Source organism: Elgaria multicarinata, chromosome 7 (genome assembly GCF_023053635.1).
Source record: "Elgaria multicarinata webbii isolate HBS135686 ecotype San Diego chromosome 7, rElgMul1.1.pri, whole genome shotgun sequence".
NCBI lineage: Eukaryota > Metazoa > Chordata > Lepidosauria > Squamata > Anguidae > Elgaria > Elgaria multicarinata.
The window spans coordinates 13,617,839-13,632,916 of NC_086177.1; the positions used below are offsets into that span (position 1 = coordinate 13,617,839).

Here is a 15,078-nt window from a genome sequence, read left to right on the forward strand (position 1 = left end):
TTTCAGTACCAGCCTTTTTATTCACCCAACTCTTTTAAATAACTTGAGGTTTACAGTCTGGGCCTCTCAGCCTAAAATGGGTGTTTTGTTAGTTTTAATTGTTTTCTATTTTATTTTAATGGTGTATTTACTTTGTGAACTATCCAGAGAACTTACGTTAAGGACTGGTTATATAAGAAAATAAATTTATTTCCTGCATTTTTATCCCACCATTACAAAAACTAAAATGACAAGACACATAAGGGGAGTTGAGGGGGGAAAGTTTTCAAGACAAGGTGGTGAGCTACGTGGGCATTTAAGTGCACTTTGGGCCAGGCTAATGTTCTTACTTAAAGGAGGTCCTTGTTCCTTAGGCTGGTGGTAGAAGTCAGAGTGTGTTTCCCTTCTCTCCACTCCCAGGGCAACTCCAGAACTAATACATGTGTACAGCGAGTAGCCAAGTTTTATCCAAGTAACTAGTAGTTAAGATTACACATAGTATAGGTCCAGTGTGGATGTTAGTGAATTTCTCCATACAGAGCAGCTCAAGGGGATACAGCTACAGGAAGGGGAAATCCTTCCCCCCTGTTATAGTCACTATCAGCAATTCATGCAAGTGTAATGGTTGAATTTGTACCACCATAGTCATATAATTTGAAGGTAGACATACTTTGTTGGATGTTTGTTCATACAGTTGGTTGCATTTCACAGGCCACAATGTGAAGTAATATAAAAAAATAATTCTTTAAAATTTCTTATGGAACCCAAAACAAATGTTGCTGTTTGGCAGCCAGGCAATAGCAACAGCACAGATGTAAGATAAAAGATATTGGGGTAGGGTAGAAAAAGTCAGAATAAAAGCATGGGTACTTATGAAAGATCAATCGACGAAAAGGTTTGAAAACTTTCCAGAGCATCTCATCGCAGTAGAGAATTTCAGGGTTCTATTACAGTTTACCCATTTCCCTTTGAGAAACCTTGGAACACTTCTCAGAGCACTTCCCACCAGGTAGCGACCAGAAAAAGTTTTCAAATTATCTGTAGAACTGCTTTAGTGTTGCCATTTTTCCTTTTCCTCCCCCACCCCACTTCCCTTGCATGCATTTGACTCACAATGGATTTTTATGGTAGTTGCTCTTTCCTAATGATGAAACAAAAGAACAGTTTTTCATCCACAAAATATTGTCATAAGTTGGATGATTTGTATAACTTGTACAAAGCAAATCAGTATAAAAATAAAATTAGTCTTACAGGGTACCAGTGTCTGCCAACTTTATTTTCCACGTATATTGATAAAATATTACCTCATTTTTCTTGACTGTGACAATTAGCCCATATTAAACAACGTATCTTTTTATACATTTGCTTTCTAATTCCCTTGCTTTATTATATTTGTATGCTGCTGTAGTTAAAAACACACATATCAAAGAACCACTGTACTCTATTGGCTGACCTATGGACAAACACCTAAAAGGTACAGGTTGAGTGACAAGTCATGAAGTGTCTTCTCTCAAGCCTTCTGAATTAGTGGATGTGAAAAATAGGAGCAAAAATAGAAAAGAGGTCTGTGAGTGGCAGCCTTTTCACAGGAGTATCTAATGTCTTTCCTGCTATAGCTTTGTGTCTTATCCAAACTATCATCAGAAAAGACAGCACAGACCAAGATCTCTTTCTTGCTCTCACATACACACACTCATAACACTGATTCAGTTTGAAACGAGATCACTAGCTAATTTGTGATGATACTATCATCCTGAGATGGCAACATGGAGAAACAAACTCTGGGTTAAGCCTAGTCACATCACTTTCATAGATCTCTAGACACTGATTCAATATGTTTTGTCTATGTCATTTTACCGGTACATTTTATCTATGGGATAATGAAAGGAATTGTAATGAGATCATTACATCTCACTCCCACTTTCCCTGAGCACATCAAGCTGCATTGGAACAGAGTTTTTACATGACATTTATTAAATGATGAAGTACTTGACACAGCACAGTCTACTTGACATGGCTGGTTCAGCTGCTAGGTGATGAAATCAGGATAGAATACACAGCTGAATTTCTATTCCTCACATTGCTGGCATACTGTTAACGAAGGTAGACGTTTTATTTTCTTCTTCTGTGACTATGATGCTTGCCTTCATCTCTGAAATAATACCAACCACATAATGTGAGACTTTAGGACTCCAGTAGATGGATAAAAAAGTGAACCAAATCCTTCAATCTACCTTTTTCTTGAACCCTATAGTCTAAGCCTTTAATTCTCATTCCCACCAAAAGGAAACTAAGATTCATTGCTGCAGTTGCTCATCTATAGTTACGCTTTTGTCTGTGCACCCCAATTGCTAAAGTTTATATTGTAAGATCTTTGAGACAGGAGCTTGTTTAGTTGATGTTGTTAATCTTCTGGCTAAACTATATATTACAAAGGAGATCATCTTTAACTGAACTGCAGCCATGTAGCGGATGTTAAGTTTACAAATATTTCTCCTAATGCTATTTGCAATATCTCCTCCAACCACCTCAAATTGTTGTTTGTCCCTTGAAGGGAGAATACATTTTTCTCCCATGGAGCAAATAGCAGACTTCACTGGGGAAATCGTTGTATTGGAAAATGCCTCACATTTCCCACATGTTATTGTTACTAGAGCTTTAATTATATTTCTTTTGAATAATGTGCCATTTTAGTCCTTATTTTATACAGCATTATGTATATTAGGCAACATTACTAAGAATAAGCTCTTTGGTCCTACAATCTTCATCTTCACCTGCCCTACTTGAAGTGATATGCTAGGTCACAGAAGGGACTTCTGTGAGCTAGTGAAGAACCCATTTCTTGGCCCTGTGGGGAAGAAGAAGGACCAAGGAGACAGGAGCAGGCAGAAGTAACATCGGGGCCTGCTCCTGCTGGACTCTTCCCCCCCCCCACAGGGCAAACTGCCATCTTGGCCCTGTGGGGAAGAAGAAGGACCAAGGGGACAGGAGCAGGCAGAAGTAACATCGGGGCCTGCTCCTGATGGACTCTTCCCCCCCCCCCACAGGGCAAACTGCCATCTTGGCCCTGTGGGGAAGAAGAAGGACCGAGGGGACAGGAGCAGGCAGAAGTAACATCGAGGCCTGCTCCTGCTGGACTCTTCCCCCCCACACACACACGGCAAACTGCCATCTTGGCCCTGTGGGGAAGAAGAAGGACCGAGGGGACAGGAGCAGGCAGAAGTAACATCGGGGCCTGCTCCTGATGGACTCTTCCCCCCCCCCCCACAGGGCAAACTGCCATCTTGGCCCTGTGGGGAAGAAGAAGGACCGAGGGGACAGGAGCAGGCAGAAGTAACATCGAGGCCTGCTCCTGCTGGACTCTTCCCCCCCACACACACACGGCAAACTGCCATCTTGGCCCTGTGGGGAAGAAGAAGGACCGAGGGGACAGGAGCAGGCAGAAGTAACATCGGGGCCTGCTCCTGCTGGACTCTCTCTCTCTCTCTCTCTCTCTCTCTTTCTTTCTCTCTCCTCCCTCCCTCCCTCCTTGACTCCTTTTCCTTGTGTGTCATGTCTTTATTAGATTGTAAGCCTGAGGGCAGGGACTGTCTTTTTTGCTAAGTGTAAGCCGCTCCGAGAGCCTTTTTTGGCTGAGGAGCGGGGTATAAGTATGATAAATAAATAAAAATAAATAAAAATAAATTTCTGAAAATTGTCTACAACTAAACTTAAGTCTTCACCCTGCTGTAAAAACAGTGACAATTGCTGTTGAAGTCAGATTCAGTCACTCTGGTTTTATAAAATCTCACTTTAATTTTGCTTATGTTCACACACTTGTGTGTTTAAAGCCAGTTTAAAGTATTGCTGTAAAACTGCAGTTAGTCTCTGAAGGATTTCTTATCCACTGCTATGTGTTTGGAGTCATATGCAAATGAGGTGTTCATAAAAGGGGGAGGGGCAGGGTGCTTTTGTTGCAGGTTAGGAGTGGAGTGTGGGAGAAAAACGCAAGGCGCCTCCCCTCTCTCCATACCTGCAACAACAACAACAATCTGCCCCTACCCTAACTCCATCCACTCATGAATATCTCATTTGCATTCAGAAAGGTGTGGCTGCTCAACTAAGTATGTACCTATTGTTTTCAGAGTTTTAGTTCCACAAAGAAAGAACCTGGCTTAGTCCATCACTCTAAATGACACAGCATCAATCAAAGGCTTAGTCCATTGTTGCCAATGAGAAGAGAATGCTGCTCACTGACTGGCTGCAATGCATGCTGGGAGTTGTAGGATTCCCCCCCCCTCCCGCTCTTCACATTAGGGCTGTGCAGAAAATGGAAGATTGCACACAAAATGGCCACCAATGCTTTGGAATTCCAAATCTGAAGCTTGCAGTCCTACTATTTAACACCACAATAGCTACTTTAGCTTAACTTTGATCAAGATAAGGAACTATTGACCATTCTAGAATTTATTTGTCATGATTTTTAGTTGAAGGAAAATATGCCTGAATTATCAGCCATCTCTAACACCCCAAAGGATCTATCTTTGGGGATTACAGAGCCCAGGTACTTTACCTGTACAGTTTTGCCTCTGTAATATAAAGCATGATTGTTTATTGAACCCAAAATTGTGTTTTTACATTAAGGGCATGTCTACACCAGCCCTATATCCTGGGATCGTCCCGGAATCATTCCTGTGCATGCCACACAGGGGATACCGGGAGCAGGCAGGGATGATCCCTCCATTTTCCTGGGATAACCCTAAGGTATAGAAAGGGTCCAAGTTGGCCGCTGTTAATTAAATCATGGTCTTAATGGGGTTTCACTCCAATATCAGATTAATATTACTTTTGGCATGTACAGAAAGCCTAAAACCAGAGAGAATGAACGAATGAAAAAATAGTAGTAGCATAGAAATTCCTTTCTTTTCTTTTTTGGATTACTACTGCTTCAGCAGCATACTATCTTATTTCCTGGCCAACTACTCCCTAGCATGTTCACTTGAATTTTTCTAAAAAGTTTCTGACCGTACCTATTCAACACATTAGCATAGAAGCCATAAACATTCAGCAAAAGTCACGAGACCAATGAAGATACTTGCCTCTCTCTTTTCCTTCGGGAATCCCTTTCTCTCTCTCGACTTCTTTTTCGTTTGCCTGGACTTCTGCTGGAATTTCTCCTATGTCTAGAGTGATCAACATCCTTTGAACTTCCACAAGACTGTCTTGAGTCAGCTGATGCAGACCTCTGTTCGTCCTTTCTAAAAAAAAATAGGGGTGGTGGTGGAGTAATTGCTTTAGTATGCAGAAAGACTGAGCCCCATTCAGTGTTGGTACTTAAAACAAATGCCTGGGCTCAGGATTCTTTAATTCTTAGTGTATGGCTTTTGCACCAGGCCCAGGTTGGTGGATTTTGGGGTTCTACTAAAAAGCAAAAAGCAATTCTGAAAGCTTGAAGTCTACCCTCTCCTGCAATAGGTGGCCCTTACACACAACCATATTCTACATATCACTTGTTACAGCTCTGTCTTGAGTTTACAGAGCAATGATACAGTCATACAACTTTTATGTCACTGCCAATTCACAAGGTTCTGGTGTTCTTGAAAAAAGGCAATATTTTGTGGTGTCAATTCTTACTTTCCTGAAGACTTCACTGAAAAAGATTTTTCATCATCACAAGCTTCTGAATTCCTGTTCTCATCCTGCCAATGAGTGGCAAGTTCTTCCATATGCACTCCAATTACATCTCTGATTACCTGGGAACATATTGCAGATTTTGAAATTAGGTGAAATGTGAAAGCTCAGCTGGACAGAAGAGCATGCTACACAATAAATCAGATGACAGATTGAAACATGTACTTAAAAGGCATACCATAGATTTACCTGTAGGTGCTTCATTTTACAGTATGATGGCCGCCTTGCTCATATAATTCATTTTAACCGCACACCTCCCCAGCACTCTCTCCTCACTTCCCCAGCTCCCCCTTTTATTTGGTGATTGGTATGTTTAAATTGTTTTAAAACTTTAAAATCTATTAAACAGAAAGTACATAAAAACATGTGCCATAAAGGTAGCTTAGCCTAAAATTTTGACTGTACTAGAAATTACCCTAGGAAAAACTTAAATGATATAACTAAATTAGTTATGTCATGACAACCAGAAAAAGCAAGAACAAAACAAGTACAAAACTCCACTACATGAATAACAAAACATTAAAAAAGCCTTGCAAACTATTTGAGGGATGGCCATCCAGGCTCATACTTAGTTGCTCATCCTGCTTTCTTCCAGCTCTCATGGGCTAATCCCAGGTGCTTGTTCCTATTTGGGATTTGCAGCATGGACAGAGTTGCACAGGCTGCTGTGCTATATTAAATCCCAGTGTGTTGGGATAGTTGTCATTTAAGGGCCACTGGCAATTTAACGTTAAACGAGAGAACACACCACCTATGCAGCCTGTAACACACTACTACAGCAGTTGTGTGCACACAGCTATACCCTCACATCCTGGATGGAAACAGTCTGCCTTTCAGGTGCTTGGCCTGAGGGGAGCCAGTGGCTGCCGCAAATGAGCAGGCAAGTGGCAAACTGCAGCATTTCCCCCTAAAATATATGAAATATTAATGTACAATACTTGAAAGACAGAAGTAGAATTCAAATACTCCTGCCAGTCTAAGTGATTTAATACATGGGTTGGACTCGATGGCCTTGTAGGTCCCTTCCAACTCTGCTATTCTATGATTCTAAGTTATATTCATAAGGCATTTTAAGCCTTGCAAGAGTATCTCAAGCTATTCAGAACTCACTTCTGTGTAGGATTTCTTGGTTATGTGAACATTTTTCGCTCTGTAGGACTGCCGCCGTCGTTTATAATCCCGCATCTCTGCGAGAATTTCAAGATGGGACTTTGGTCCTTTCTGACCATCATCTAAACGGCAAAATACATTTGTTATTTCATTCGAAACACATATTTTTACTTCACGTATTAAAATACACTGATAGTTGAATAATATCACGGCCCACAGATCAATCAGCATATGATTTGCAGCCTCAAAAGCAAAATTAAACGAGGATGGGTCATTCAGGGTGCCCTGGTTACTGCATTTGCAAAGGAGCTATGCCTGGTTCCTTGGAAGCAATTTTTACTTGCTGCAGGGTGATAAGGGAGTGCCTAATTGCAATGACTACTGGCTGCAATCCAGCCCAGAAAAGCACATGCTCAAGTCTCAAAAGTTTTAATAGGACTTAAAATGTGTGAATGAAGGCTGTAGCATTTTTGCTGGCTTTACATTATCATTAATCCAGGAGTGCCATCTTGTACAAGACAGATTTAGAGGAGGGGGAGAACCTAATTCAAGAGAAAAGAATAAGGATGCCTCAGTACGTATGTGCCAAATCCATGTTTTGTGATTTTCAGATATCACATAAAGTACAGTTATAACATTTCCCCCCAGACCTTGGTTGACTTTTGCTGCCAAATCTACAAAGAGATCACTGTCATTTTCCGTCAGCTGGGATCTTGACCTCTGGTTCTTTGTTTCTGCAAGGACGTAATCGTAAATCGCAAGGCGGTCGGCTTGGGTCAGATCACAGATGTAACGCTTGTGATTCTGCGGAACTTCAACAGGCATGGAGGAAAAAGCATCTAGAGTGCAAACAAGTTGACTCCATTAGTATAATTAAAAAAACACATAAATGCTCTAAGCCAGAGGGGCATAAGTAGCTTTTCGAAATTCAACTTCCCAATATAGGAACAAAAGCTCAAAGCATACTAGAACATGTTAAAAGAAGTGTCAGGTGGGATGAAGAGTGGTGCAATATGTTTGCCCCACAGAGCAAGTTAGACACAGTTTACATTTCCCTGCAGCATGTGGATTAGTTTGATTGCCTGCGGTCTCCCATCTCTGTAACACCTTCCTGTAGTGCACCCAGTTTGATCAGAGTTAAATGTTATACTGGGAGCCATGTGGTCCTAACTTTGCATTTGCTAATGGGAATGTGGAGGGGAAGGAGTTGCAAAAGAGGATCAGTGGGATGGAGGGACAATTAACCACTCTCATGTCTTATTCTCTCCTGCAAATCCCCCTCTCCACAGGCATTTTTGTCCTCAACCAGACTCACTTCCAGTTTTGGAGTCAAGATGGGTGTGTGGGGGCACAGTTTTAGAACTGCTGGAAAGATGGGAGGAGATAACTGGCAGGTTGGAGAATGTTGCATAGGCATAATGATACAGGATTATGTCTCCCTTGTTACACCCACTGCTTCTGTTATGCTCTGATCGGGACTGCATAGGTTAATCTCAGGGGTGAGGGGTGTGTGTGCTGGTTTATGGCAGAGATTGTACTAGCTGAACTTATTTATTTATTACATTTCTATACCGCCCAATAGCTGGAGCTCTCTGGGCGGTTCACAAAAATTAAAAACATTCAAAGTATAAAACAACAGTATAAAACCATAATATAAAATACAATATAAAAGCTCGACCAGATAAAAACAGCAGCAATGCAAAATTACAAATTTAAAATACCAAGTTAAAATTTATTTATAGACTGTTAAAATGCTGGGAGAATAAAAGGTGTCTAAACCTGGTGTCTAAAAGCATATAATGTAGGTGCCACGCGAACCTCCTTAGGGAGCTCATTCCACAACCAGGGTGCCACAGCGGAGAAAGCCCTCCTCCTGGTAGCCACCTGCCTCACTTCCTTTGGCAGGGGCTCACAGAGAAGGACCCCTGAGGATGACCTTAGGGTCCGGGCAGGTACATACGGGAGGAGGCGTTCCTTCAGATAGCCTGGCCCCAAGCCGTTGAGGGCTTTAAATGTTAATACTAGCACTTTGAATTGGGCCCAGACCTGGACCGGCAGCCAATGAAGCTGGAAAAGGACAGGCGTGATGTGGTCTCATTCTTATTTCGTGAGAAACTTCTGGTTTCTCACAACATAATTCTAGAGGATTACAGCTTCTATGCAAGAACACTTGCTTTAAAATCTCAGTATACCCCACCACATTTGTCCTACAGGAAACTACAATATCTTACTCATTCCTGCTGTTTTTAGTTGAGTACGTTACTCTGGGCAATAGTTGATTAGCTTGTTAAAGATATTGGGTATGGATATTGATTATCATAACAGTAAGTCACAGAAAACAAGCCCAGGAACCTATTAATAGACAACTACTTTAGAATAACAATTTACCATTCTCTAGTTTTGATTGGAAGTCCTAAGGAAACGTTATGATAACTATTCCTTAGAGATGTGAAGCTATACAATCTTGTTTTTTAAATATTTAAATCCTTCTTTTCCTTCAAGAAGCTCAGAACCACCCTGAGAAGAAGCACTATAAGAAACCAGGGATTTGATGCTGAATTTCCCCCATTCAAATCAGACAACTCTTGAGTTTTTTTCTAAGCCTTTCTCCCCCATATCCAGACAGATAACATGGCTTCCATTTAGCTGCAGTAGTGTAAATTAGATAACTTGCAGCTAGGTTTGAATCCACCTCAGCCAAGAACCTGCTAGTAGGTTTTCAGCAAATCATAGCCTCAGCTTCATTAGTAAAATACGTCTTTTCAAGACCCCCCTGCACTTTTGCACAAGGATTTAAAACAACATCCTCACACATTAAAAAGTGCTGTATTAGAAAAAATAACAATACTAGATAGCTCAGTTTGGCTCCACTGCCATGGTTAGGTTGCATGCAAACAAAAGGGAAGAATTTAAAAGGGAGTGACCGAGCCTCAAAAATGCAAACATTTCTGAGTGGAGGCATAAAAGGGAGAAGTCCAGAGAGAAGAAGTCTCTGTATTGAAACATTCTCCAGGATACAATACAGTGAGACTACATAGGAGCAAGGATGGGGGCTCCAGAATCTCCACAAACACAGCACAGTCTCCACTCCAAGAGAACGCAGCAGTTTGTGACAACCTGGCTTAAGCCTCCACTTACCTGGACAGTAACTTCCACACTCTTTAGCAGTGGCTTGTTTAATAATGTCAAACTGCAAATTCTTGTCTGCAGCAAAATAAAAAAGCATTTCATAAGAGTATAACTGTATTTAAGCCATCTTTGAAGTCTAAAGACATTATTTAGCTTGCAATGCCTGAAATACACAGACAAGAAACACTTTTGGTAGAGAGGAAATGCTGACTGTCATGGTTTTAACATCCATTCATATTCAGGGTCTAGAAATAGAAGACATTTTTATTACATGCTGAACAATTTTAACATGTACAGAATTAGAGAAGGCAGTAGTTGATATGAATGATAGCAACCAACGAGTGCCAGCAACTTGTTGGTTGCTATCAAACAATTTTAACAGACATCAAATGAATTCCAGTGCTAGGATTTTCTGGATAAATGTGGGCTTCTTTCTCTATGTTCATTTTTTAATATTATAGGCTCCTTGGACTGAACCATGATGAAATCAGTAGAGAGCAACTTAACAGTCAAATTTCAAAAAGCTAGTCCAGTGGTGGATACAATATGACATATGCTGCCACTGCATTTTTAAAACCTTGATCTACAATGTTGGCTGTACAATGTATTGAGTACCTTTATCTCTAATGTTCAGTTGAACAATCAATATAATAGAAATATATAATTCTTCAATATTTTATTTTATATGCACTATCATATTCATACTCACCCATTTGAACTTTAGGAATCTTTGCTTTCTCGTAGAAAAATGTAGAATCATACATTTCAGTCTAGAAGACAATATATATATATACACACATATATGAAAGAAGCCATTCAACCATAGTAGACCATGTGACTAATATAGCTATCCCTGTTTGTACACTTCTTTATACAAGTTAATATCATTTAAAAGTAGGGTGAATTTGAATGAAGGCTGAGAAAAAAAGTCCAATTTAAATTAAATGTTTTAGAACAAGTTTCAATTACTAACTGACTCCTGTTACAATTAGAATATGTTAGTTTGCAACTAGAGCCCTTCTACAACATAGCAACATAATTCAGAACTTTTGGTCATAGTCCGTATGCCTTTTGCACAAAAGAAATACATCTGCTTAGACAAGAAACAGATTTCTGTTTGGCTTTCTCTGTATATTAGCAAGTATACACGGAATGCTTGCTTCCTTGATGACTCAGGCTACAATCACATGCACACTTTTTGGAACAAAGCCCCATTGAACAAAGTGTGGTTTACTACTTCCAAGTAAAGTTGCATAGGATCAGGCTGTAGGTTTCCAGAAGTGAGGACAGGCAGTTACCAGATAAAACAGTATCTTTTAATGAGAAGATGAAAAGTAGTCATCCTGTTCGATTGCTAGAGTCGTAAATATTCATATATTGAAAATTTAAAAATGGCAGTACTCAGGTAGCTAGAGGACATTACATAATGTATATAAGACCATCAGATGGGTTTAGTAAAGACTAGATTAAAACATATTTACACAATACATGATTTATTTGGATCATTACGAATGCTTGATCTGAGAAGTTAGATATTCTTCCAAATGGGTTGGTTTTACATAGCAAGGCAGCCTATAACTCAATATTTTGATGGATGCATAATTAACTCCTAAAATAATATAAATGCAGGCTGTAATACATTTACATTTAGTGTGAAATCACATTTTGCAGAGCCACAGAAAATCAGAGCTGGTTTATTTTTTATTTTTTTCAAAAAACAATAAATCAACAACAACAACCTGATTTGAGTTATAAAATATTATTTTTAAAAGGTTGTTTCAAAGAACATAGTCCATTTCAGATTTTCAAAAATATGAAACAGCATTGATTTTCCAGAGAAATTAAAATTTCCTTCCCACCTCCAGAATGTGATTAACAAAAAAGGGAAAGAAGGCCAGACAAGACTATTACCTCCTCCTCTTTAGAGTACTCCAATTTCCTCAGCCTACAGGACACCATATGCTTCTCCAGGGAAGATTTAGGCATTTGATGGTTAGCATCATAGGGGCAGGATACACTCTCAAACTGGAGGAAAAGAATAAATTGCAAATCACATTAGCAAGATCCTTTCAGAATAGTGGACGACTCTGATAGCAAAAAGTCACCCCAAAAGGTGACTTGTTGTGTCTCTCTTCCCCTTATCTCTGTATCAAAAACTAGCACACAAATGAAATCACCCATTAGCTCCAATGCAACAATCCTGAGGGCCTTCTAGATGAGTCAGAGCTAGGGTGACCATATGAAAAGGAGGACAGGGCTCCTGTATCTTTAACAGTCGCATAGAAAAGGGAATTTCAGCAGGTGTCATTTGTATATATGGAGAACCTGATGAAATTCCCTCTTTATCACAGCAGTTAAAGCTGCAGGAGCTATACTAGAGTGACAAGATTTAAAAGAGGACAGGGCACCTGCAGCTTTAACTGTGGTGATGGAGGAAATTTCGCCAGGTTCTCCATATATACAAATGACACCTGCCTAAATTTCCTTTTCAATACAACTGTGGTCACCCTAGTCAAAGCACCATCCTTTCCCTCCCACAAGTCACCCAGTCCCCTACTCAAACTTTTGGACAAGGCAGTCTCAAGTGGGCTTAACCATGATCAATAAAACGGTACGAGAAGGACTAAGTAGATAGTGAGTGAGGACCAAGGCAGCCAGGCAAGCTCCAATTAGGGTGACCAGATACAAAAGTCAGCGAGGACACCTATACTAGGGTGACCATATGAAAAGGAGGACAGGGCTCCTGTATTTTTAACAGTTGCATAGAAAAGGGAATTTCAGCAGGTGTCATTTGTATATATAGAGAACCTGGTGAAATTTCCTCGTCATCACAACAGTTAAAGCTGCAGGAGCTATACTAGAGTGACCAGATTTAAAAGAGGGCAGGGCACCTGCAGCTTTAACTGTCGCGACGAAGAGGAAATTTCACCAGGTTCTCCATATATACAAATAACATCTGCTGAAATTCCCTTTTCTATGCAACTGTTAAAGACACAGGAGCCCTGTCCTCCTTTTCATATGGCCAAGTCAGGTAAATGAAAATGGTTTTACATCATCCTGAAATGCGTGGCCCCCCAAAGAGGATTTTTTTTTACAAGTCCGCAGCTTGCTACGCAAGACTTAGGAGAAGCTGCAGCTGCTGAAATTCGCCCTTCCACACGAGAGCATTGGAAGAGCTCAGCCCTTCTTTGCATCCAGTCACTCGTGACTAGAGGAACCATGGAGGGTAGAGTAAAGTGGGGAGCGATGCTGGAAATTGCCCCCTCCCTCAGTGGGAAACTTACGGGGTCTCCGAGCCACACAGCGAAGGAAAGAGGCCTCTTCTTCGTGGGGTCTTCTGTGCCAGCAGCCATGCTTAGTAGGGGCAGCCTCACTTCCACTTGAGCCAAACTCGGCGAAATTCATTACGGAGGGACGCCATCTTTAATCCTGGCAAAATAACGTCCTGATTTTAAGATCCTAACCTTCACTCACTGAGGTAACACAGTAAGATAGCCAAGCCTAGTGCAGAGAATTACGGTGGTTTCAAATGAATTCATCTACTTCAGCAGCCACCATAACTTGATCGAAGCAGTTGCTCTTTTTTTTTTTTTTTCCCCAGATACCGAGTACCACACGCTGAAGCGAAATCTCGCGATATCTGCAGCTTCTCCCGCAAGGCCGTCAGGGGTGGCGGAATAGGAGACGGCGATAACAGCTGCCTCTGTTGGTGGGATGGGTTACTGCAGGTCAGCCAAGTACGCGCGCCTGGCCATTGTCCGCCTTCACCCAGTTCAGTTCAGGATCCAAATTTACGGGCTTGTCATTAATATAAGACGCCACGTCGTTAGGTCAGTTTGTTTTTCTGTGAGGCTACTGGGATGTGAAGCCGGCTCTTCACAGGAAAAGCCTCTGTTTTTGACAAATCAGTCAAATAGGCAAATGCATGTTTCTCCCCTCCCTGCGTTATATATTTTTAAATCTAAAACGCAGAAGGACATCCTATATAGTCAAAAATCGATTTTTTTCCTCCAGTTTCCTGAGGCAGAACATAATCATCTTCATTAAACTATAGCTGATTTGCATACATTATTTTATTGCATACATTTACAGTTAATTACAATTTAGCCTTTTTTGCTGTTACATTAGATTTGACTAAATAAAATCCAAGTGATGGATAGAAAGTGCATTTAAACACACACACCTATCTGATAATCTGTATTTTTCCAGTTTAAACTACATTTTCTCATCAGCATTCATACAAGGCTTTTGCATATACTACCTACAGTTTCTAACTTTCAGAGCCTCTAGATTTTGCTTGCTCACTTTTCTTAGAAATATTATTTTAGTGTATTCTTTTATGCTTCCTAGATGCTTGGATACAATCCTGTACTAAAAATACTCAGTTTGAAGGGTTATAGGATTCTGTGGAAGTCATGTTAGATTGCCAGAATGGTAAATACCATGACGTATATGACCCCGACACACAGGTGAGATATTCTCTGGCAGAGCAATTTCACTGGTGAAGAGTATACTGGTCCTGAACTGGACACAAGAACTTTTCCTCCCATTGATGTCAGTGGGATGGGTGAAAAGTGTAAAAATAGCTGCCCTTGCCTCAATGGCCTCTCCACCCACACTTCTACAGTAGAGCATAGAGTAGTCTTTCCCAAACAAATTTGGCCATGGAATATTTTTGGGCTTAAAATATATTGATGGAATGTATAAATGCTGGTCAGGGGGTGGAATACCCCCGGGAAAACGGGGTCAGGGAAATTTTGGAGCAAAATTACTGCATGTAATGCTCATAACTGTGTCTGATATTTTATCTGAGTTTTTTAAAGTTTTGTTGGATGTTTTATATTTTACAAAGAAAAAAATAGAGCGGGTAGAACGAAGGAAATTAATTTAGAGCCTAGAGCTCTAAAAATTAATTTACAGAGCCTGGAGCTGCACCCAAGTCTTAACAATTATTTTACAGAGCCTAGAACCCTAGAAATTAATTTATAGAACCCAGAGTCCTAAAAAAAAACGGGTGTGTGGGTGGGTGTGGAGACTTTTCCATTATCTGGTTGATGCTGCTGTCTGATGGGGATATGGAAGGATTCAAGTCAGCTGCCAGGCCTGTGGCCTGCCCCCTTTCTCTCTCTCAAATACACCAAGAATTCAGATTTTGTTTTAAACAAACACATCCCTGCCTTGGTGAATTCC

At 40.6% G+C, this 15,078-nt stretch overlaps 2 protein-coding genes across 2 annotated transcripts in view; one reads left to right on the forward strand and one right to left on the reverse strand.

Moving 5' to 3' along the window:
* ROPN1L (rhophilin associated tail protein 1 like) overlaps positions 1–15,078 on the forward strand; it is a 155,195-nt gene that overhangs the window by 9,205 nt on the left and 130,912 nt on the right. The gene's annotated exons all lie outside the window — the stretch shown is intronic.
* SNRNP48 (small nuclear ribonucleoprotein U11/U12 subunit 48) lies at positions 1,168–13,372 on the reverse strand. The gene is made up of 9 exons (XM_063130226.1): positions 13,173–13,372; positions 11,800–11,913; positions 10,598–10,658; positions 9,898–9,963; positions 7,410–7,598; positions 6,760–6,881; positions 5,593–5,711; positions 5,058–5,216; positions 1,168–2,131 (listed from the first exon to the last, which is right to left on the reverse strand). The coding sequence occupies exons 1-9, from the start codon at positions 13,239–13,241 to the stop codon at positions 2,092–2,094; spliced, it is 939 nt and encodes a 312-aa protein (XP_062986296.1). The 5' UTR covers positions 13,242–13,372; the 3' UTR covers positions 1,168–2,091.